The following is a 24,424-nucleotide window of genomic DNA, read 5'->3' on the forward strand; positions in this document are numbered from 1 at the left end:
TCACCTCTCATCCTTCGAAACTCTAGGGAATACAGGCCCGGTTTCCTCAATCTCTCCTCATAAGACAATCCTGCTATCCCAGGGATTAGTCTGATGAACCTCCATTGCACTCTCTCTAAGGCAAGTATATCCTTCCTTAGATTAGGAAACCAAAACTGTACACAATACTCCAGGTGCAGTCTCCCCAAGGCTCCATACAATTGCAGCAAGACTCCTTTACTCCTGTACTCAAAACCTGATATAGAATCCTGGTCTCTTATTCACTAATCTTGCATCCATGAGTTGCACTGACAGGATCTATCTAGAGGGAAAGAAATGGAAGGCCTGATGGTTAATGAAAGTAGGGAAGATTATTTTGGACCCTTCACTTATTATGCTTCATAAGAATAAGGGTACTCAAGAAAACCTCTACAATTGCCAAGTGATAATCTATCAGCATGTTAAAAGGACAACGAACAGAATAATTTCAAATAAGAATGCTCAGTTTCACCATAAGTTCAGACAGAAGGTTGAATGGTTTCATGAATTCAAATAGGAAGAGCCAATGGACCTATTATCTAATAGATCTACTCATCGTACATTTTACGCTTTACAATGTTTTACAAGCCAAACACACTACATGCTTCATCCTTGTTATATGAATTAGAACCCTATTTTAAATCAAATGTAATAATTTTTGACCTTTTTCCTCCTTTCATGTAGAATTACCAACGTAACAGCCCATCTGGTCAGAGACGAGGATTTTACCCTAAAGCACAAGGTCACAGGCTCAATGAAAGTAGTTTTCCCGGAAGATCAGATGATGGTAGAAACCAGAGCCGGAAGGGACGTCCCCACGATGGCTATAAAAACCAATATCAGCATAGCAGATCCAGACATCAGGGATTATCACATGATATAGCCAAACCCCTACTAACAAATTTTAATTCCAATGGTACTGTACTGCAAGCTGAAATCAACTCCCAATCGGCAAGCCCTGAACTAGCTACCACTATGTCTGTAGTCCTCAGTCCTATAAAGAAAGAGATATCTGTTGATACCAAAGTATTGTCTATACCTAATAGAATGACTGCAGTAGCTTAATTTACTTGAGTACCATTCTTTGCAGTAGCAAGTTGTTTCATAACTTACCTTTATGCAACTTCTGACAGTTTAAGACTTGAAAAAGAATTTTTAAAAAAATACTTGCTTGCCTCAGATTGAAAAGCTCATGAAAATGGGCATTTTTTTTTTTGCTGAAAACAGCCGTTTTTTGCATTTATTGAGCAAAGAGTTTTAAATGTTGCAATGTTAATTTTGTGGGGGAAGGGAGGTGAGAGAAAGACCTTAAAGGGCTTGTAAACCAATAAGTAAAATCATTGAAACGTCAATGATTTAATGCCCAGGCCATTCCTGAAAAATTTGTGATGCAATGTTATCTTTTGAAAATTATGCCCTCACATCAGGTTTATTAAACAACCAATAAAGTTTGTCAAGCATTTTTTTGATGAAGGCTGTCCCTTTAACAAAAAGTGATATTATTGACATGATTGATTTTTAGAAATACTAACAAGCCATTTTGGAATCAGGACTACAAGCCACAAAACTCATTGGTAAAGCATTGCAGCAACAAATGATTTTTTTTGGGAACTTGATAGAAAATGTCAAGATTAAGCATTCCAGTGATCTCATTATTTTAAAAACAACCTTCTGATACATGGCACCTTTAAGACTTCTCCATTTCACTTGATCCTAGACAAGCTTTCAGAGACAAGAACAGCAGCTCTGCACTGTGCCTATTGATCCAGTTCACAAATCCTGTAAAGGGTGCTCTGAAGGATGAATAGAGCATTTTTATTATACTTCCGGGCATCACAGCCAATGGCACATTGGAACGTGGTGGTTGCAATCAGAGCTACTGATGTGAGACATTCATCTTCAGTGTAAGGCAAAAGTTTAAATCTCCTATCAGAAATTTTTTTCCCCAAAAGATAGAAGGCAAGTCTATATTCCTTCACCAAAGTGAAACATAGCACGATAAATATTATTAGGTTATTTGAAGAATTCTGGAAAGAAATGTTCCAGGCAATCATTGTATATGCATATGTATCACATGTCTAGCAAGCATACACACACTTTATTTGAGCACAGGTGCAATGTCATGGTTTGAGCAGATATTCTGCTTATGTCAAAATATGGCGCAGAAGCACAGTTCAAAACTGTGGCTGGTCTGTCAGTAAATTACATCCTAATGTGGCTTTTGGTACTAACAGATGTCAAAGCCACCATTTGGTTGTAGTACAGTGGAAGAAAATGGCAACATAACTTTGGAATGTTAATGGACCGTCCTCTCCCCCTCATATTTTATTGTTAAATCTCACTGTTAAATGAATAATAAATTCATTATTTTATACAAATGGGCAGAAGCTCCATGAGTATTTTAAATCATTATTTAAAATCTTTTTGTATTTATCTAAAAATACCTGTTCAAATGGTCCCATTACCTTTTCGTTCAATTTTTGAAGATTACTGTAAATATTCTTTGTCAAACTTGGAAAATATAGTAGTTGTTTTAGGGATTCTGCTACAGGTCCCATAACTAGTGCTAATGCTACACTTGCACAGCAGCAAACACAATAATATATTAACAAATCAGGCTCCTTGTGCTGACTCTGAATGCTAAATCCATCATCTCCAAAATATACAGGAAACCTGAAAGAAACATACTCAGGAATCATTGAAAATATGTGGATTACAGTGATCATTTTGTTGGTTTATTGATTCCCATTTTAAGAAGCTGAAATATTTTTTCTCCCCAGTCTTTGAATTAATAATCACAGATCTGTTATCATATTTTGAACTCTCCATCAACAGTTAATACTTGAACACAAAAGTAAATTGACCAACTGTTGATATAGATGATGCAAATTTAATTATTTTCTCACTTAAGAAAAGTGCCTTTGAATAGTACAGAGCCATTAAGTGAATGTTTAAAACAAATGGACCGAAGATTCAGCAGTAGCCCCTAATTTGAACTGGCTGGTGTTTGAAACTTGTCATGTAATAGGGGTTGAATTCAACTCATTCTCATGGCCTGTCTTCATAGCTACAGCTAGTGAATGCCAGAATGTATGTTATGAAGCACATTGCTGCTTTGTACTCCAGCCACTTTATGTTTACCAAGTGTCCATCTTAGTCTTAAAGTTCCTCTGGAACATGTCATGACTGCCGCCCTTAATGCTGTTTATCCAACACGTCTTGCTTTCATTGGATTGGTTTGTTTATCTTGTATCTTATGTTTAATCTAGAATCCGAGTAGACCAATATGGTAGAGTGTTAGCCCGCTTGTGTATCTTAAATATGTTTGTTTTTGTTAGTGAAGGTGTGCAGCAATTGGGGGTGCAGTGACTGAGCTGAAGTCTTTGCCACTCTAAGAACTAACTCAGTGTTGGACACAGTTGATCCCTCAGAGATTTAGCTCCGTCTGTCATGAAAAGTCAATCTCATGTATTTCATCTCTAAAAAAACTAGTTATTCCCCTGAAAAGCTGCTGATAGCTTCCAAAAGATTTAGATTAACTGTATGATCTAGTCAGAGTTAATTTTCTGAAGCTAAAGCAGAAAATGCTGTACATGCAATGCAGGTTAATCTGCACCTCATAGAGGAAGATAAAGAAGAATGGTTAGCAATCTCATGTGCCTTCTCAGTTTTAATGTCCAATTTACAGTATTTAAGTTTTTTTTTCTTTTTCTCTGTTTTTCAATCAATACATGGTGTTTGTGTTGGTTTGAGAGTTGAAAACTAACTGGAGTGAAAATGCATAAATGATCAATTAATGGTCTATTTAAGAATGACAATGAATATGAACCTGAAATCTGTGCCACCTTTCAGGTTAAGGTTGAAAATAGACAATCTGACCTTTCGTCAATTTACCTACATTTGTCTATTTTTTAAATCCTGCTTCGAAAAGCCATAACTGATCATGCTCAAACTGCCATCTGGGTCTATTTGTGGGTTTGTACACTTTGGAAATGTTTCAACTTTATTCCCCCCACAGCACATATGAACATGCTGATAGTCAACTGCCTTGAAATTATAGTGTGCAGTATTGAGGCTTTTTATCAAGTCCTCAGTCTGCTATTTACCAGAGATCTTAGCCAGGTAAAATAAGTAGCTTAATGCCTCTGTCAGAATTGCAACCAGAAGAATGGCATACAAACTGATATCCTATGACTGCACAATGTGATTTTACAGCCCATGTCATTAAATAAAAGGGAGAAGAAACATTTTATAGCATTGTAGATTCTTTGGCCTTCAGTTATATTACACTTTAGGTTAATCACTTTTACATTTACTGTTATAGCATAACTCAACAGTAGAAGCCAGCCACAATAACCTAACCAAGACCCATTGAATGGAGGCAAAGCAGTAGCATCCACTGCTGTGGAAAATGTAAGAGACAGAAGCTGGATTTCAACACAATGCACCAGCCTGTAGTCCATGTACGATGGAGGATTTTGTAAATAGGGTAGAGTTAGTGAATACTGCAGGGATCATCTAACTACTCTAATTGAATAAAAACAGAAAACGCTGGAAATACTCAGCAGATCTGGCAGCATCTGTGGAGAGAGAAAGGGAGGTAACAGCAGAATTTTATGCCCCCTCCCCTGCTGGTGGCGAGGGTGTCATAAAATTGAGTGGTAGGCGGGGGTGTGCCATTTCCATCACCCTCAAGTGGCCAATTAACTCCCACTTAAGGACCTCCTCCCGCCACCGCTGTTATTTTTTACCAGTAGCCAGCAGGCGGCTCATGACGCCCAGGAGTCCACCCAGTAAAACCTGGTGGCCTCCTTGCAGGCTGGGGATGGAGCCCTCCTGATCAGGCACCCTGTGCCCCATGGAGTTTCCCCCCTCCCTCCCCCCGCACAGCCCAACCACCCCTGACTAAAATACATCTCCCCCACAACCTACCCTCCCTTGGCTCGTCGGGGCCTCACTGATATTACTGGCAAGGTCCCACAAACAGGGCCGGCATCCCTCTTGCTCCTCTCCCTTGTTGCAGTCCCAGCAGTGACAGATGTCTCACTCCAGGCCAAGCAAGGGCCTGTGCCATGTAAAATCGTAGCATAGCTCCCAGGCCCGGTGGAGGCAGGCTCGCACACCCCGCCCCCTCCCACCCAACATAAAATTCCGGCCAAGATTTCAGGTCAATGACCTTTTGTCAAAAGAGTACTCAGCCTGAAACGTTGGGCAGAATTTTCCCAGGCCATTGGAGGTGGGTTTGAGGGCAAGCGGGGTGGGAAAGTCCCGGAAATTAATGTCGGGTCAGAATGCCAACATGATTCTGCCCTCTTGCTGCTTTCCCCTGGTGGCTTTGCAGGCAAGTAGGCAGCACCCTTGGATCTGTCAGGTAAGTAATTAGGAAGTTGTTGAGGTTGTTCAGAAGCCAATTATGGCTGCTTTAGCCCTGAATCCTGGATTTCCCAGCCATGGAACCTGTTTCCTGACCTGTCAGCAACTTGCTAGGGTGACTGAGGTGAATGCACAGGGAGAAGAACCTCTTCAGTGAAACTGACAAGCTGGGAAGGCTTTGATTGGTTACACTGAAGAGCCAGCCATGGCAATCAGCTACACTTCCCTGCTGCCTGCCTTCGACATGGCATGGGGGCAGCTTATGCAGCTCCACCTTCCACCACTGCTGAGAGAGCAAAGGCCACACTACTACCAACTGCAGTAGCAGCAACACTACCAGCAGCACCAGCTGCCTTCTCCTCAGCCACCTTGCCCCTCCACAGGGCAGATGGGTTGGATACCAAGATCCAGCTGGAAGGAGGTGAGACCCCCAACACAGTGTCTGCAGGCAGATGATCAGTTGTGTTGACATGTCTGAGCCCCAGTGCCTCAAGAGACTCAGGCTGTCATGGCAAGTTGGTGCTAACATCTGCAGCCTCCTGGAACAAGGTGCCTGTTGATGAAGAGCAACCCCGACCTGCATCCCCTCCCCCCCACCCTGTGTCTTCCCTTCTCACCAAGTAGTGTGCTATCTTCTCCTTCCAGGAGAGAAAGCAGAGAGATGTGAGTGTTCGCAATGGCTTGTGTGAAGAGAAGGGAAAGACAAGATTCTTGGAGGGTGACTGTGAGTCTTGGGTGCAAGAGGGCAATAGGCTGAGGGTGTACGTGAATGTTAGCTGCTTAGATGGAGATGTGAGTTGCCTGGAGAGAGGAATGAGTGGAGCTGCAAGGTGTGTTGGCCTGAGGAGTGCTGTGCAGGACAATGCTGGGAAAGTCAGAGTGTGGGGCTTGGCATCTGAAAGTGTTACATCACTTATCTTTCCTGCCCTCCTGAGGTCCTGGATCCTCTTGGTGCACTCACTCCAGTTTGGAGGGACTTTGCATAATAGTAATGACAGTGACTAATTTTTTAATGAAAATAAGTAGTAACAATGTCATTTTAGTAAGAAGATAAGTGCCAAAGGGAATATTGTATCCTGTGATATTGCTGGTTCAGCACTTCATCCCAATCATAAATCCAGTGAAAGGAGAACTATCCTTAGCAAGATGAGAAAGGGCAGCATAGCCGAGATTTTTTTACTCGTTTGTAGTCAATGTCTATAGAGTAATGATTAATCATTGCTACCCACAATCTCTGAGGTTCTCAAGTTTAGTCTTGATTAGGTCAACTGATATGATCTATTCAACTGTTGTACTTAAAGCCATGAAAATCTGCCAACATGACTAAATCTCATTAATCTTATTTATACAGCTAAAATGTTTTTATATTTCTTATAAATACTAAATGATTATACAACCCATTATGCTTCTAGCTTGGCTGTAACATTTAATATTCTGAGTTGATTTGTAAAGTAATCATTGCACCCCCAGCAAGGACTACAAGTAACTGTCTGAAGATCTATCTGTAACCCGTCTTCAAATGTGTTCACTGATTAATTTTAGTTCAAAAAAAAAATTAAATAAATGCTCTTGTTTTATTGATTCTGAACCTTGCGTTGGAGTTTTCTTTTTTTTTTGTTTTACAATGTAGCAAGTAAAATTAACTTAAAGTTCTGAGCTATGAAGAGTGTGTACCTTGAGACCTTTTACTCTTGACTATTTTAAGGGGTAACTCGATGAAAATTTTATAAGTTATGGATTGGTTTTTAATGCAACAGCTGGAATGCTCTTCTGGGCAGACCCAGTCATAGAGTTATACAGCACAGAAACAGGCCCTTCGGCCCATCATGAAGGCAACAATTCAAGATGATATGTCCATGGGTACAGGAGGGGACAGGTGTTTCTATGGAAGGAACTTCAGTTTAAAGTCTCATGCAAAAGAGAGCACCTCTGACAATATATTGAACAATGCACTGAAGTTCTAGAGTTGGGCGTGAGTTCATTATCTTTTGACTCAGAGGCAGTCGTGCTCTCACTGAGCCAAGCAAACACTACATTCTAGGTGGGTTTTTCTCTCATATATAGCATTCTAAAACCAGAGAGACATGTTTAGAATAAGGAAAATTAAAAGATTGATTCGAGAATCAGACAAAATTCTACAGCATAAGGATAGACAACCGATTGAATGAACTGCCAGTGTAAGTAGTTGAACAGAAAACTTGAAGGGAATTCAAAAGGAAATAAACACGTTTCTGGCATCAGAAGAAAATTGCGGTCATTGCATTTTGTAATTGATATGAAGATAGACTACAAGAAAGAAAGGGGATGATTGGATAGGCAGGTTAGACAGGCCAATGCTCTTCTGCCTGAAGGCTGTATGACATGCTGATTCCCATTGTTGTAATCCTGAAGATGTTTTGTATTTTAAATTTGAAAACAATGCTAACATTATTCACATGAATACAATGCTGTTCATAACTGCAGGAGTAATAACTAGTTATAGAGGAAATATGTTCAATCAAAGATACTTCTTTAGATCGACTACAAATTAAATATTTAAATACCAGTTTAGAAATTTTGTTTTACAACTCAGAAAAAACAGCTTGAGGGCCACAATGCTAGATTTGTTTGCTGGAAGAAACATACTTGGATGGTTACACCTGTTATAGGTTTTATTCAACAGTCCGTGCAACATGGGTTTGAATCCATCCCAGATAGATTAAATATAGGTCCTTTATATCTGATGGGTGTTAAAGATCTTAAGCAGTTTGAAATAGCATCTATCCAGTTTACAGTAGACATAACTGTTCAGCAAAACTTTGCCCAGGTTCAGCACCAAGTGCATGAATTTGGATAATTCTCTTCTAGAGGCTGTATGGATACATTAAGAAACAGAGCAAGGGTCTGTTACCATATCGCCAATGTAGTAGAGGCCAACGAAGAGTACAAAAAATAAATCAAGGATGAGATTTTTAAGAAGTTTAATGGGATTTGCAATGATAGCAGAGTTGTAATTATGGGGAAATTTAAATATCCTAAAGTAGATTAGAATTAGACAAAAGTTTGTTGTCAAAATGAAGAGCATGCATCTGGGACACCAAATCAGGTTCATAGTAAACTGAAGAAGGGTGCAGCCAGTAGTAAGAGGATATGAACAGATTCAGAGTGGAAGCATATTCTGATCAATGTGAAGTACTGCACACTGAAAGAGTGAAAGGAAGTGACCCCAAATAATAAGACTAAACAAATGGAATGACAGAGCTGTAAAAGCACAGATACATATATCTATAAAGGTGAGAATACTGATAAAAATGACCATAAAATGTCTAATGGTATTCTAAGCTTTGCACACAGGGATGTTGAATATAAAAGCAAGGAAATAATGTTGAATTTGTACAAGATATTGTTTAGACCACTACTGAAATACTAAAAATAGTTCGGCTCACACTCTTTCCGCAAAAAAAGGAAATTAGAGGCATGGAAAGGATATGCTGGAGAATCACTGGAATGATGCCGAGAATGCAAAGGTATAGCGATGAAAAGAGGCACAGAAATGGGCCTTTCACCTGCAGGTTCTGGGGTAGCTAATAGGATGTTAAGGCAATTCATAGTGAAAGATTGTTTCTACTGGTTGTCAAATCAGTAACCAGGATATATACATGCAGTATTGTCAATAGAAGAATCAAGGGGAAGTTAGAAAATGTTTCCCACATGGAGATGGTAACAGACCCTTGCTCTGTTTCTTAATGTATCCATACAGCCACTAGAAGAGAATTATCCAAATTGGTGCTGAATCTGGGCAAAGTTTTGCCAAAGAGTTATGTCCACTGTAAACTGGATAGATGCTATTTCAAACTGCTTATGACCTGGACAACGTATGTTAGCCAAGAGCGATGTCTCAATTCATTCCATCTTCGCTGCCTCCGGAGAATCCTTGGCATCAGGTGGCAGGACCGTATCTCTAACACAGAAGTCCTCGAGATGGCCAACATCCCCAGCTTATACACCCTACTGAGTCAGCGGCGCTTGAGATGGCTTGGCCATGTGAGCCGCATGGAAGATGGCAGGATCCCCAAGGACACATTGTACAGCGAGCTCGCCGCTGGTATCAGACCCACCGGCCGTCCTTGTCTCCGCTTTAAAGACGTCTGCAAACGTGACATGAAGTCCTGTGACATTGATCACAAGTCGTGGGAGTCAGTTGCCAGAGCTGGTGGGCAGCCATAAAGGTGGGGCTAAAGTGTGGCGAGTCGAAGAGACTTAGCAGTTGGCAGGAAAAAAGACAGAAGCGCAAGGGGAGAGCCAACTGCGAAACAGCCCTGACAACCAATTTTACCTGCAGCACCTGTGGAAGAGTCTGTCACTCTAGTATTGGCCTTTATAGCCACTCCAGGCGCTGCTCCACAAACCACTGACCACCTCCAGGCGCTTACCCATTGTCTCCCGAGACAAGGAGGCCAGAGAGAAGAGATGACCTTTAACATCCATATATGTTGTATATTCCTGTATGTTGTATATATCTATTTGGATTGGAAGAATATTTTTTAAAATAGAGGAATTGGATTAGACTAGCCCTGAATACCATCCTAATAGTCCTTCCATCTTTCAATAAAGTACTTCTGACCATTGACCAACACTGATATACATGCCACCTGATATTGCAGGGTCAGTAGCAACTATAAAACCACCTTGCAGACAGTCATAAGTGCAATTGGTGTGACTTTTTAATGCCATACATAACTGGCATGAAACAACATTCTCACCTGAGAGTCAGTCCATAGTGCCTCCCTCAACTAATCTCTTCATTTCTCTAGTGCTCCAGTGTGGTGCTCCCCTTATAGCTTCAGCAAGAGTAGTGTATGGCTGCTGATGCTCAGATGAGGGCCCTTGAGGTGCTTGTGGTCAGCAACCTCATGGAGCATGGGCCCAAGAGGACCCCACTACAGACTCCTGCTTCTTGGCAGCAGACTACAGCTTCTTAGCTGTTGCCAGGGCAGTCTCACCCAATGGTCCCCTGACACTGGGAGGTATTGGTTGAAGGGGTGGCAAGGAAGCAGATGTACTGTCATCCTGATAGAGGGCAACGTATGCCTCTCTCATGGTGCCACTGCCACTCCGATGGGGCTGCAGTCTGTCACTCTCTGGGAGAGGAGAGTATAGCAGTTTGAAGTCATTATCATTGTGTTCCCCAGTCTTTCAAAAATTGCAAAGCCAGAGTCTGAATTGCACCAGTTTGAGCTTTGGTTAAAGCAGCTAGAGCTGCTAACATGGATTCCTGGATAGAAAGTCCAGCTGCAGAATCCATAGCATCTGCTCTATGGTAGACTGCAGAGTACTGATGCTTTGCACCAGAAAGACACACAAGTGGAAAGCGGGCTCCTCTATACTGTCAGTCATGGGGCATCAGCTTCCAGGTAACTCTAATGCCTTCAGCACATGGAAAATCTACCTTGCAAGAACTGGGGCACTGAAATTGGCATCTCATTCCTCCAGCTGAGCTAGAACCAAAGTTCTACTCTCAGGCGAGCAGTCTCCTAGTCTATCCTTTGCATTAGCACCAGCTACTGCTTACTTGTGTTACATGTTTCACCCTATACAAGCCCTTCTAACTCAATATCAATCTCACCAGAGGTGCTGATTTCTGTGCTGGTGCTTGCCACCCTCCAAATCTTCTGCTGTAGGGTCTGAGTCATTGGCTGGACCTAGGAAAAAAAAGGGGAGGGAACAAGGGCCAGCCTGATATGGAAGGTTATGGAATGCCAGGGGATTGGCAGCGCTATGCAGTACCAGATAGCCATGCTGCCTGAATGTATAATTGATTCAGGAAGGGGAACAAATGAGAGTAATAGGCAAATAGCCTACAGTACCTGTCTGCTGGTCTCACCATTGTCGATGCTGCTAGTGCTGCCTGTGCCAAGGATCAACAGAGCTTCCTCAACTAACTGGGTGAAGGACAGGTGAGGCTGTCACACCCCCAGTTCTGGTCCTCTCCCAGATCCTATGTGCCAGCTTTTCCTGCAGAAAGAGTGGGTGTGAGTTAATGTGTGATTGTTGTAAAGGGTTGTGCTGATTTGTGAGGCAGCTTCATATAGTGTGCATGCCAACAGAGAGAAAGGAGTAAGCTGTGAACAGGAGGGTGAGATGGTCACATGAAAGAAAGTGGCTCCAGTGTAAATATGGAAGTAGTTAGCAGAGGAGTGAAAAGCTTTGTTGAAGTTTTTAGCAAGTAAAAGCCTGTTGTGGAGGGAACCAACTTCTGGAGAGTGTGCGATTAGAATGAGGAGAAATGATACAGTATCCTCTTGCGCTTGGAGGAGAAGCAGATGGAGCAGTGAAGAGAAGTGCTATCAGAAACAGATATAACAAGGCATCATTTGTATGCTTGCATTCTGGGTAAGGTCATTGAACTTCTTGTGGTACTGTATCCACTTACTGGAAATTATGCTTTTGTCATCTCTCTCCAGGTCTGCTTTAGTCTTTGCTCTGGCAACTTCCTGCCAACAGAGAGGGAAAGGACCTGTCTCTGGACCTTCACCTGCTCCAACAAAATCTCCAGCACTGCATCACTGATCCTTGGAGCTCTGACATGGGATACCCAATCCCAAAGTTGACACAACTATTTCAGCAGAAATATTTTTACAAGGTGCAAGCACTCTTTAAGTAGGCCTTGGCCCTGTCGTAAATCCTGCCCATCTATTGGGTGAGCTGAGCTGCCCATCTTCACCCCCACCCTGTTCCACTCCGCCCCCACCCCAGCTCGCCAGAGATTCAAATGACCATCAAAAATTGTTTGAGCCTCTCGCTAATTGCTCCACCCACCACCCCCTTATAGTCTATCTAAAGTCAAAATCAGCCCATGTTTGTTCAGCTCTAGTGAAATATTGGATAAAATTGTGCTTTTAAAATCTGTCAAAGAGACGGTCAGTGACACTTGCTGCCGTTGCAAAGATAACGCTTTATTATCTTTTGATAAATCTTAATGGATCCAAACCAGAAACTCACCAGAAAACATAATTTGACAGTGCATTAAAAAGAGTTCAGTTTCAAGTCTCTGATGTTATGAGATAGCACAACCGGCTAGCTCCATAAATAGTTACAAGATGTTGACACTCAAAAACTGATAACAGCCGACAAGGGAAGAGCAGATGACCCAAGATGTGGACACAGCTGGCTAAAGTGGATTATACTTTGGGCAGAATGGAGATTTGAACTGTTTACTCAATGTGTTGTAAATGATAAGAATGATCCCTAAAGCAACCATTGTTGTGTTCTCCAGGCACTTTTGAGAAAGAGATGCAAGATATTGCATGGCCATTACTGGGCACTTGTTCTTGAATGCTGTGAAATTGATGGCAGGGGTAAAAATGTTTTATTTACTTAGCTTTACTGCTTTCACTCCAGAAAGCTGGGATGAGTAAAATGGTAACAAAAGACTTGAGTTCATACAGCACCATATTGCTTCCCTTAGCAACATGTCAAAAAGCTTCACATACAATGGATAACATCTAAGTATTGTAACTATTGTTGTGCAGGCAAATGTGACAACCATCCTGCACACCGTGAGATCACAGAAAGAGGAATGAGATGAATGACCAGTTAACCAGTTAATTTTGACAATAAGATACAAAATTCAGATCATAGTTTATTGTAGTCTGTTAGTTTTCATATATAAGTGATAACTGCTATTATTATTTTACCATTTGTCTATCTGGGTTTTGATGTATTTGCTCTAGTCTAGACTGAGCACTATGTTTCATCTGCCCCAGCACCTCCTGCTCCACAGACACACACACAATACAAATAGGAAACAAAATGTTAACTGCATAATGTTAAAAAAGGAAACAAAATTGGAGCTAGCAAATATTACAGAGTTTACTTTATTGGCCTGGGTTTTGTTGTAGTAATGATGACAATACTGTCAGTAATCACCATCTTTACTGCTCTGACAGCAACACACATGCAGCTGAAATCCAGAAGTTGCCATCAGTGATTCTACGTTTCCCAATAGGATCTGCTGCTGCCTGCAGTCTGCAATCAAATTGAAATCACTGGACTGATGAGAACTTGCCCTTTTATGCTATTAGTCTTGCTGTAAAAACCTTTGACAAAGTTACACCCTGTTGAATGAACTGTAATTTGGTTTTTAACAGTGCACTAAGTTCGTAATTACTGCTGAAAAATCTCTCTGGCCCTGAAAAGCTAATTTTATATTTGTAGAATGTCAAATTTCTCCATTACGCTAAAAAAATTCACAAAGCTTTACAATAATATTTTTTCAAAGTTATGATATTTCAGCTTCTACCTTCGTCCTATATGTATGCCCCAATCATTTATTTCACTCTCCATAACTTTTAATGAAAAGTGAAGGATAATCAGTGCCTTCTACTTCCTTACGTCAATGTCATTGGATGCTTACTCTGCTGACATCACTGTTGCTGGATGCCTGGAGATCCCCCGACTTGACGCCAGATTTAGGCTAATGTTGGGAATGGGAAAACGCTCACCAAAAAGACCGGTAGATCTTTATTGGCATCTTTCTTCAAGGTCAGCATTAAGCAGCATCATTTCACTGCCAACTGCGAAATCTGGGTCAATCGTTCCCCTTTAGCACCCCATCAAAAACCTACAAAAGTATAAATAATAATTCTAATGCAAACAGAAGTGACGAGAGTGGAGTAATAGTCAGAAATTGTGTTTTATGCACTGCAGGTAAAGGGAAAACTAAAAGATGTAAAGTAATTTAATCAGGAGCGGAAAATAAGAAATGCATGAGAAAACCATTAGAGTGGAAGGACAGGTTAGGGTGTGTGGCCCAGATAAGCATTCTTTATATAAATGCATGGAGTACAAAGAACAAATCAAATGAATTACAGGCACAAAACCAACTTAGAAGGTATGATATGGTAGCCATTATTGAGATGTGGCTGCACGATGGTCAGAACATGGAAATTAAATATTCCAGTTTATAAGGACTGCAGGGAAGATAGGGAAAATGGTAGATGGGAGACGTAAGTGATTAACGATGAAATTACTTCAATGATAAGAGAGAATGTAACGAGAGGTAAGTAGGCAGTGGAGGCTTTATGGGTAGAATTAAGAAATAGAAATTATCTAAGACTGTATGGGAAGTTGTCTATGGGCCCCCTGGTAGCAGCTGTGATGTCATAGAGAGAGTCATAGAGAGTAATTTACATCACAGAAGGAGGCTATTCAGCCCATCGAGTCCACGCCGGCTCTCCATGGAGCAATCCAGTCAATCCCACTCCCCCACTCAATCCCCGTCGCCCTGCAAGTTTATTTCCTTCAAGTGCCTATCCAATTTCCTTTTGAAATCATTGATTGTCTTCACTTCAACCATCCTTGTGGGCAGCGAGTTCCAGGTCGTTACCACCCACTGCGTATAAAAGTTTCTCCTCACCTTCCTCCTGCATCTCTTGCCCAAAGCCTTCAATCTGTGTCCCCTAGTCCTTGTACTATTAGTTAATGGGAACAGTTTTTCCTTGTCCAACATATCCATACCTATCATAATCTTGTACATCTCTTTAAATCTCCCCTCAATCTCCTTTCCTCTAAGGAGAACAACCCCAGCTTTTCTAACCTAACCTTGTAACTAAAATCCCCCATTCTGGTAAATCTCCTCTGCACCCTCTCAAGGACCCTACAATCCTTTCTAAAGTGTGGTGACCAGAACTGGAGGCAATACTCCAGTTGGGACCTAACCAGATCTTTATAAAGGTTCAGCATAACTTCCCTGCTTTTGTACTCAATGCCTATATTTATGAAGCCCAAGATCCCATATGCTTTGCAAACCACTCTCTCAATATGTCCTGACACCTTCAAAGATCAATGTACATGCACCCCCAGCTCCCTCTGTTCCTGCGCGCTCTTTAGAACTTTGCCATAACGTATATAATGCCTCTCCCTATTCCTTCTGGCAAAATGCATCACCTTACACTTGTCAATTTGAAATACCATCTGCCACTTCTCTGCCCATTCTGCTAGTCTATCGATGTCCTGTTGCAGGCAGTTTATGTTGTCTGCACTGTTTGCCACACCTCCAAGTTTGGTGTTAGCAGCAAATTTTGAAATTCTACTCTGTATTCCAAGATCCAAATCATTTATATATAACAAAAAAGCAGTGGTCCCAGCACTGACCCTTGGGGAACACCACTGTCTACCATCCTCCAGTCTGTAAAATAACCATTTACTATGACTCACTGTTTTCTGTCTTGAAGCCAATTTTTTATCCAATTGGAAACTGACCCTCCTATTACATGAGCCTCAGTTTTGTTAACCAGACTTTTATGTGCCACTTTATCAAATGCTTTCTTAAAATCCATATAGACAACATCCACCACATTCCCTTCATCAACCTTCTCTGTTATTTCATCAAAAATTTCAATAAGATTAGTCAAGCATGATCTGCCTTTTACAAATACGTGCTGGCTCTCCTTAATTAACTCAAACCTCCCCAAGTGTCTGTTGATTTTTTTCCTGATTATTGTTTCTAAAACTTTACCCACCACTGTGATAAACTAATTGCCCTGTAGTTGCTAGATGTGTGAAGTTCAGTTTATTGAAGATCTCAAACAGGTTTATTAACAGCTAACATGTCTATACAGTATAGAGCTAACTACTTACAGGACTTGCCTCTTGGTGTTACAGTTACAGAGCGCATCTGGCTGGTAGTTACATGACTGCGTCCTGGTACTTGGCTCATTAGCATACTAAGATCTTAAAGGTACATTACTCTTAAAGGCAATCACACAACATCCCTCTTCTTTTCAAAGATAAGTCTTGTATGCTAAAAGCAAAAACAAATAAAATTAGATAACATCAAAACTATTTACACATGGATACAGATAATGAACTTTACAAATATAGAGGCTCAGAAGTTTATATATCGTCTCGATGGTTTGACAACTCTTGCTTGGGGAATTTGTGTCTCATCTGTTGCTGTTCTTTCTGAAGTTTCTCCCTCTCTGCATTCAATTTCTGTTGCTCTGCCTTCAGCCTGCTAACATACTCTGTTGCTTTTCTCAAAATGATCGCATTTGGGGCCTTGTCATTCTTGGAACGTTCTGGCACCTCATCTCGAAGAACCAATAGACAATCTTCAACTCATTCCTCCTCTGCCTCTTCAGGGCATTGCATGTCCTTCGCCTCTCCTCATCCTCCACGCCTGAAGGCTTGGAGCACAAGGTTGAAAACTTGTTGGGGGAAATGTACTTGGTCTCATGGAAATACCTGCCCATTCTGGCTCATTGTGATGCTGGCGGTTTTCTAGAGAGCAGAAGGGAAGCAGCGGTATAGTTGTGCTGTTGCTGGGTTTCCAGACTGCACCATTTGATGCTGGCCAGAGTCTATAAATTGGTCCGATTGTTATGAAAGTGTTTCCATTTTTTGAAGACTCATAGTTAAATTGTGGAAATGGATTCATTTTGGAAGGCTGAAGATTTCATAGATGCTGGACTTTTTTTGTTGAAGGGTCACTGAAAGGACACTTGAGATGTTGTGTTTGAAAACAACCTTTGCTGGATATCACATGCCATAAGATAAATAAACAACAGAAACCTTAGTGACTTGGGGAGATGTTTACAGAGAAGTGACATGTCAAGATTTATGAGGGTTAGGAGTTGGTTTGGCTTCTGAGATATTGCTTTGGTCCAGTTGGAGTGTTGAAAAGCATTTGATTTTGTAACCTGCTGAAAAAAGAAACCCCCAGCTCAACTTTCCTGCACCTAAGAAACCTTGTGAATCCACAGTGTGATAACTGAAACCCCTGATGCCACATTTCTCCTGGAAAGCTTACCAGACTGCTTCTTGACATCTCCAGAATGAACTGCTTCTGAAACTATCCCAGTGATCCGTCTCTGTATACCTGGATGCCAGACCAAAAGGGACAACTGACATCCTTCCATATCTTCACATTTTTTCTTCAAGTATTAGTAAGTATTTGGCCAAAGTATTCCCTTTTTGTCTTTTTTTTGTAAAAGATCTCTGCAGAGAGAATTGCTTTATTTTTTTCAGTGCACATGTGATTTTGTGTGAGGGGTATTTTAAAAGGGAGCTTAAATATTTCAATCTGTGTGCTTTGCTTCGTTACCAGCTAAGTCTTGTTTTATAATAAACTGATAATTTTGTTGTTTATTGAAGAAACCTGGTTGGTGTATTTTATTCTGGGATAAAGAGTAGAGTATATGATTGACCATATCAGTAACTGGGTAAACATTTATAATAAAAGCAAAATACTGCGGATGCTGGAAATCTGAAATAAAAACAAGAAATGCTGGAACCACTCAGCAGGTCTGGCAGCATCTGTGGAAAGAGAAGCAGAGTTAACATTTCGGGTCAGTGACCCTTCTTCGGAACTCCAAAATTGATGTGCCTCATTCTTGGCAGGTGGGGGCCTAGCATGATAATTAAATTACAGGGAGAGGGATTTCCCATTAACTTATTAAGACACTTGAAAACCCCACAGCACATTTATTTATTGCAGTGTTCTCAGCAAAAAAAAGTACCCTTGCAGTTAGAAGTCCCAAACTCTTTCCAGCTGCAAAGGGTTGGATCTCCTAGTGCCCGTCCCAAAGCCAATGTCCTCTTCGCTCACTTCTTCCAAGCACATTCGACTGGACATCCATTAATAGGAGAATCTCTAGTGACCCCATGGTCTTTTCTCCTCCACAAATCTTGCGCCTTTGAATTGGGTTCAGATCTTAGCATCATTTTGCTGTCACAGTGATCTGAGATCAGCTGTTTCCCCAGAAAACAGCCCCCTGGCCTCTCTTTCTCTCTTTAGGCTACGCAGCTGACTGCTGGTCTTCATTTTTCCTTTCAGTCCCCAGACCTAGGAAAGCCTCTCAAATTTATCCAGATCAAATGTCAATAGTCGTTTGCAATTGTCAGTTTTCAGAGACCATGAGCTGAATCTTCTGTGCCCGCCGCCAGAGAACGGCAGCCCACATGTCGCAGAGCCACTGCAATCTTCCGTGTAGTGGTTCATTAAATAGTGGGGCGGGCTGCCCACCCCAATCACACGGAGAGGGCTAGCTGTCCTTCCCCGGCAATGGCATCAGCTGTCTGTGCGCAGGTGTGACACCATTTTTAAAGGGCTTTGAACCCTACTTGTAAATTTAAATATTTAAAGCTCAGGAAAATAAAGACATTTCTTCTGCCGCTCTCCCACCACCCCCCACCCAATAATAAATAAATTAATTATTTGCCCTTTCCCCCTCGAAAACACTTAACCTTGACCTTCTGAACTTCTTCCACCCAAACAGCATAGATTTTAATCTCAAACCCTTCCCACCATCCCCTACATCAATGATGTTACTTTGACGCTGTTCCCCCACCCCCATCCCACTCTGATAAATTTACCTCTTCTGCCCTCTCCACCAATGTGGTGCCTCGTTTCCCCGGATGGGGATTCAAAGGCGTGGGAGTGCTGGCCACCGGGCCAAAGATCACAGTAGGACATCAGGCGGCTGCGTAAGTATCATTAATTAATTCATTTAAATATTCAAATGGGGGTCCCATCGCCAAGCGGCTGGGGAGGGTGGGAGCCACCACGAGGCCTCGCCACCGCCAGTAATATTGGGCCAGGCTCTCCCGGCATCGGGGTGCATGGCAGCCCGCTCCTGGAGGCATCTTCAGGACCCATAAGGGTGGTGGAAGCGGAAAGTTGGCATGGACTCGATGGGCCGAATGGCATCCTTCTGTGCCGTAAATGAGTTGATGACTCGATAAACCCCGCCAAGAACCCCAAGGCCTGGGAGAGAACAAAATCCAGCCCCATAAGTCTGATCATAGCAAAACCACCTGATCCTTCATTTGTTTCCAGTTGTTAAAAATTGCAACTTAAATCTGCATTTTAGAGCCCCTGGCTCCCTGTTTGCAATGAGAGTTGGGGAGAGCAAAACCCTTTGTCCTTTAGTTGTTGCAACCTTGCACCCTGCTTTCCAAAGGGTCTTTGATCTGGGTTCCTTGTTCTCATGGTGTCTCTGTCTCTGGACAGATTTTGTGTGAAGTCACATGGGTTCTCCAAATGTCCATTTTAAACTGCATTAAAGATCACAGGTTTTAAAACATAACCATATTACAAAGTCCAGCATTCATAACACTTGGGTACTGCTATCTTCCCCTTGCAGACTCCCGCTGTGCTTCTCTGGCTTCCTCTTATCCAGAAGGATGCAATGCTGAAGCACCTCCTAGCTAGTCTGTCCAATGTCAGAGTAGCCTGATCTCGTGTCAACTCTCTCAGCTGCCATTTGCTCTTTCCCCAGGGCTTCCTGTGCCAACCTCTGCTGGCCAAGTGATGCCAACAGTGTCACATCCGTCTCAGTAGCCCCACCACTCACTGCTCGAAAATGTAAGCCTCTCAGTACCAGCAGTGGCAACTGTGGGCTGCATTTTACCAGCCCCTCGTGCCCTGGGTCATGGTGGGGAGGCCTGTAAAATGCTAGCAGGAGGGGCCCGCCACAAGCCATGGCGCCTGATATTAGCGGCAGCGGCAAGGCCTTGGTGCCACCCCACCAAAATATCAAAATGAGGATGATTAAATGCAGATGAACTTACCTGCCGATGGCGGCCGGCCCAAGCCAATTTTACAGCCAACCAGCCACAAATCACACGCCTTCGAGGCGAGACACTGGTGGGGAGGAATTAAATTATCAGGGCGGAGGGGGGTGGGGGGGGGGAGGAGCAGGGAAAACTATTCCTATTGGTTGTGGGGATGGTGGGAAGGGTTAAAGGTACTGAGGTTCGGGGGGATTTCTGGAATTTCAAAAAGTGTATTTTTGGCGGGATAGGTCAATTTATATGTTGAGGACTCAGTGGGGGGGGGGGGGGGGTGGTGGGAGAGGAGATTCAATGTTAAATTAAACATTTATTAATTTTGTAAATCCTACCGACATCTTCAAATATTTAAATCTCTCCTGAAGGGCTTGAAGTCCTTTAAAAGTGCGCGGTGGCGCCGGCTGCCATTGCCAGGGATGCGGCGGCCGCCCCCTCTATGTCATCGGGGGCGGTCACTCCGTCCCCTCCATTTAAATGAGCCCCCACGCATAATATCGCGGGGCTGTGCGGCGGCACTTCCATGTCAGAAGGCTGCCAACTTCACAGTTCTGTGATAAAGTTCAGCCCTGTATGTCACTGGTTGAGAAGCTGAGCATTACCATTAAAAAGCATTAAAAAAGGTTTTCCATAAGTTTCTACCAATACTGGTGGAACAGACAAAAACCTTTTTCAATCGATAGATTACCAAACTGTAAATGGGCACACATTTGTCTTTGATAATCTTTTCCTTTTTACATACCTATAGAAGCTTTTACAGTCCATTTTTATGTTTATTGCTAGTTTACTTTCATATTCTATTTCCTCTTTATTTATCAGTTTCTTAGTCCTCCTTTGCTGAATTCTAAAAATGCTCCCAATCCTCAGGCTTACTACTTCTTTGGCAACTTAATTAGCCTCTTCCTTTGATCTAATACAATCTTTAACTTCTCTTGTTAGCCATGGTTGGATCACGTTTCCTGCTGGGTTTTTGTGCCTCAAAGGAATGTAAATTTGTTGTAAACTATGTATTAATTCTTTAAATGCTAGCCATCATACCTCCTAATGTAGTTTCCCAATCCACCACAGTCAACTTGCTCATACCTCCGTAGTTTCCTTTGTTTAGATTTAAGACCCTAGTTTCAGATTGAACTACATCACTTTCAAACTTAAAAGTAAAATTCTATCATATTATGGTTACTTTTCCCTAAAGGCTCCTTTACAATGAGATTATTAATTAGCCCTTTCTTGTTGCACAATACCAGATCTAAAATAGTCTGTTCTCTAGTTGGTTCCTCAACATAATGTTCTAGAAAACCATCTTGTATACATTCCAGGAATTGATCCTCCACAGCACTAGTATTATTTAGGTTTCCCAGGCTATATGTACAGCGAAGTCCCCATGATTACTCTACTACCCTTGTTACATGCACCCCTAATTTCCTGATTTATACCATGCCCTACATTACCACCATGTTTGGTGGCCTATAAACAACTCCTACCAAGGTTTGCTGCCCCTTGCTGTTTCTTAGCTCTACCCAAACTGATTCTATATCTTGATCTTTCGATCTAAGATCCTCATTCACTCATGTACTGATCTCATCCTTCCTTTTTGCCTATCCTTCCTAAATGTTGAATACCCTTCAACATTCAGTTCCCAGCCTTGGTAACCCTGCAGCCATGTCTCCATAATGGCAATTAGATCATACCTGTATCCTTCTACTTGTGCTGTCAATTCATCTACCTTATAGTGAATGCTGTGTGCATTCAGAAAACGTGCCTTTAATTCTGTCTTATTATTTTCACAATCCCTAGCCTTATCTGCTGGCACACTCTTACGTTTGTACGCTCTGTCCCTTCCTGCCACATTCTGATTATCATTACCCTGATTGCTACATTGCTCTCTTGCCTTCTCCTCTCCCTTTAAATTATCACATCGTCTTTCACTTGATCCTTCGCTCCCACTATTTAGTTTAAATCCCTCTCTAATGTCCTAGTTATATGACTCGCCGGAACACTGATCCCAGCATGATTCAAGTAAAGACCGTCCCAGCAGTACATCCCCCACTTTCCCCAGTACTGGTGCCAGTGCCTCATAAATTGAAACCCATTTCTCCCACACCAATCTTTGAGCCCTGCATTTAACTCTCTAATCTTATTTACCATATGCCAATTTGCTTGTGACTCAGGTAATAATTGAGATTATTAACTTTGAGGTTCTGCTTTTTTAATTTAGGCCCTAAATGCACATACTCCCTATGCAGAACTTCTTTCGCAATCCTATCTATGTTGTTGGTATCCATGTGGACCATGACAACTGGATCTTCCCCCTCCCACTACAAGCTCCTTTCCAGCCCTGAGCAGATGTCCCGAACTCTGGCACTGGGCAGGCAACACAGCCTTCTGGACTCTCGCTGTTAGCTGCAGAGAACTGTGTCTATCCCCCTGACTATACTATCTCCTACTACTACTTATATTCCTATTTACTCCGCACGCTTGAATGGCTTCCTGTACCACGGTGCCATGGTCACTTTGCTCCTCCACCCTGTAGCCCTCACTCTCATCCATACAAGCGGAACGAACCTCAAACCTGTTGGACAATTGCAAAGACTGAGGCTCCTCCACTTCAGCCTTCTCAGTCTCCTTACCTGCCTCACTCGCAGTCACACCCTTCTGTCCCTGACCACTGACCAAATCAGAAGACCCTATCCTAAGGGGTGTGACTGCCTTCTGGAACAAAGTGTCCAGGAAACTTTCCCCTTCCCTGATGCGTTACAGTGTCTGTATCTCAGCCTCCAGCTCATTGACTCTGAGCCAAAGCTCCTCGAGTCACAGACACTTCCTGCAGACATGGATCACACTGGCGTCCATCAGCTCTCACATATTGCAGCCGCATCAGATCACCTGCCCTGCCATCTTTATTATGTGTTAATTTATTTTTCTTAATTCATTTATAATTAATAAACCCTACCACTACTAAGCCTTACTACTACTAATAAGCTTTACTACTGCTAGTAAAGCCTACTACTACTAATAAAACCTTACTAATAAATTACCTGAAACTCAGAAGATTCTTATTCTTATTATTTCAAATAATGTTACACTAATCCCAAATAAAATTCCTTAGTTTAGATAAGAGTAAAAGAGAAAATGTTCACCAACCAATCATTTACATTCTTTGCTGTAACGTCACATGTCAATTTTCCTTGGTATGCTCTAAACCCACAGACTCACCACCCTAGCTCATCAAACCCTCGCTGCTGTCTCTACATTACCCTCTATTTCTAGGAAGCAACTTGCATCTTCTACAACTACTGGAGGCTGAAAAAGGAGCACCTCTTTCCCCCTCTGCACTAAATTCCCACCTTCACACTCTGACTACGTCTCACTCAGGCAAAGTCTCCTCTCCGTGCACCCCTTACTCTGTGCGGTTTGAAAATCTGACTGCTTTTATCGAGCCTGTGATGAGTCACTAACTTGCTTAGCTACATTAATTAAAAGGCAAGCTAATCAGGCGATGCAGCTCGAGACCCCATCTTAGCCATCTCGGAGACTTTTAGCACCTAAACCAGCAGCGCCACAGTGAGGGAAATAGCCCTCAACAAACTCTACCGATCATGGATATTGATTTGTGTTTGTCACACAAAAAAGAATCTCAGAATGTGATTGCCAAAAATTAAGTACAACTAAACAAAAGCTTGCATTTATATAGCGCCTCTCACGACCACCAGATGTCTAAAAGTGTTTTACAGTCAAAGAAGGACTTTTTGAAGTGCAGTCACTGTTTTAATGCAGAAAACACAGCAGACAGTACAATTCAGCACAGCAAACTCCCACAAGCAGCAATGTGATAATGAAATATCTGTTTTTGTGATACTGATTGAGGGATAAATATTGTCCAGGAAACCAGGGATAACTCTCCTGATCTTCTTCAAAGAAGTTTCTTACTTCTTCGAAATAGTGCCACGGGAACTTTTACATCCACCCGAGCAAGCAGTTGGGGGCTCGGTTTAATGTCTCGTTCGAAGACAGCACTTCCAATAGTGCAGCACTACATCAGTACTGCACTGTAGTGCAGCCTTGATTTAAGCCTGAGAGTGGGACTTGAACCTTATGACCAAGAGGCAAGAATGCTACCAACTGAGCCACAGCTGACACTACAACTTTAACATGTCATAAAAGTAGAATTTGACTTCTTGCTTAAAATAATTATTGTCACACTGGAATTTTATGGAATAAAAACAAGAAATGCTGGAAATACTCAGCAGGTCTGACAGTATCTGTGGAGAGTGAAGCAGAGTTAACGTTTCAGGTCAGTGACCCTTCATCAGAACTGGCAAATGTTAGAAATGTAATAAGTTTTAAGTAAATAAAGCGGGGGTGGGGCAAGAGATAACAAAGGGCAAGGTGTCGATAGGACAGAGAGTCACAGAGAATAACTGAACAGAAGGTCATGGAGCAAACTCAAACGGTGCGTTAATGGTGTGTTGAAAGACAAAGTGTT

The 24,424-nt window shown here is 42.1% G+C and overlaps 1 protein-coding gene across 3 annotated transcripts in view; it reads left to right on the top strand.

Annotated features, from left to right (window-relative positions):
• Positions 1-6,955, top strand: part of LOC137372175 (SPATS2-like protein) — a 210,019-nt gene extending 203,064 nt beyond the window's left edge. For all 3 annotated transcript variants that reach the window (XM_068035723.1, XM_068035724.1, XM_068035722.1), the window contains exon 12: positions 703-6,955. In XM_068035723.1, the coding sequence (XP_067891824.1) occupies positions 703-1,083 (381 nt within the window). In that variant the 3' untranslated portion in view covers positions 1,084-6,955. The remainder of the gene's footprint in view (positions 1-702) is intronic.
• The last annotated feature ends 17,469 nt before the right edge of the window (positions 6,956-24,424 follow it).

The sequence above is a fragment of the Heterodontus francisci genome, chromosome 7 (genome assembly GCF_036365525.1).
Source record: "Heterodontus francisci isolate sHetFra1 chromosome 7, sHetFra1.hap1, whole genome shotgun sequence".
NCBI lineage: Eukaryota > Metazoa > Chordata > Chondrichthyes > Heterodontiformes > Heterodontidae > Heterodontus > Heterodontus francisci.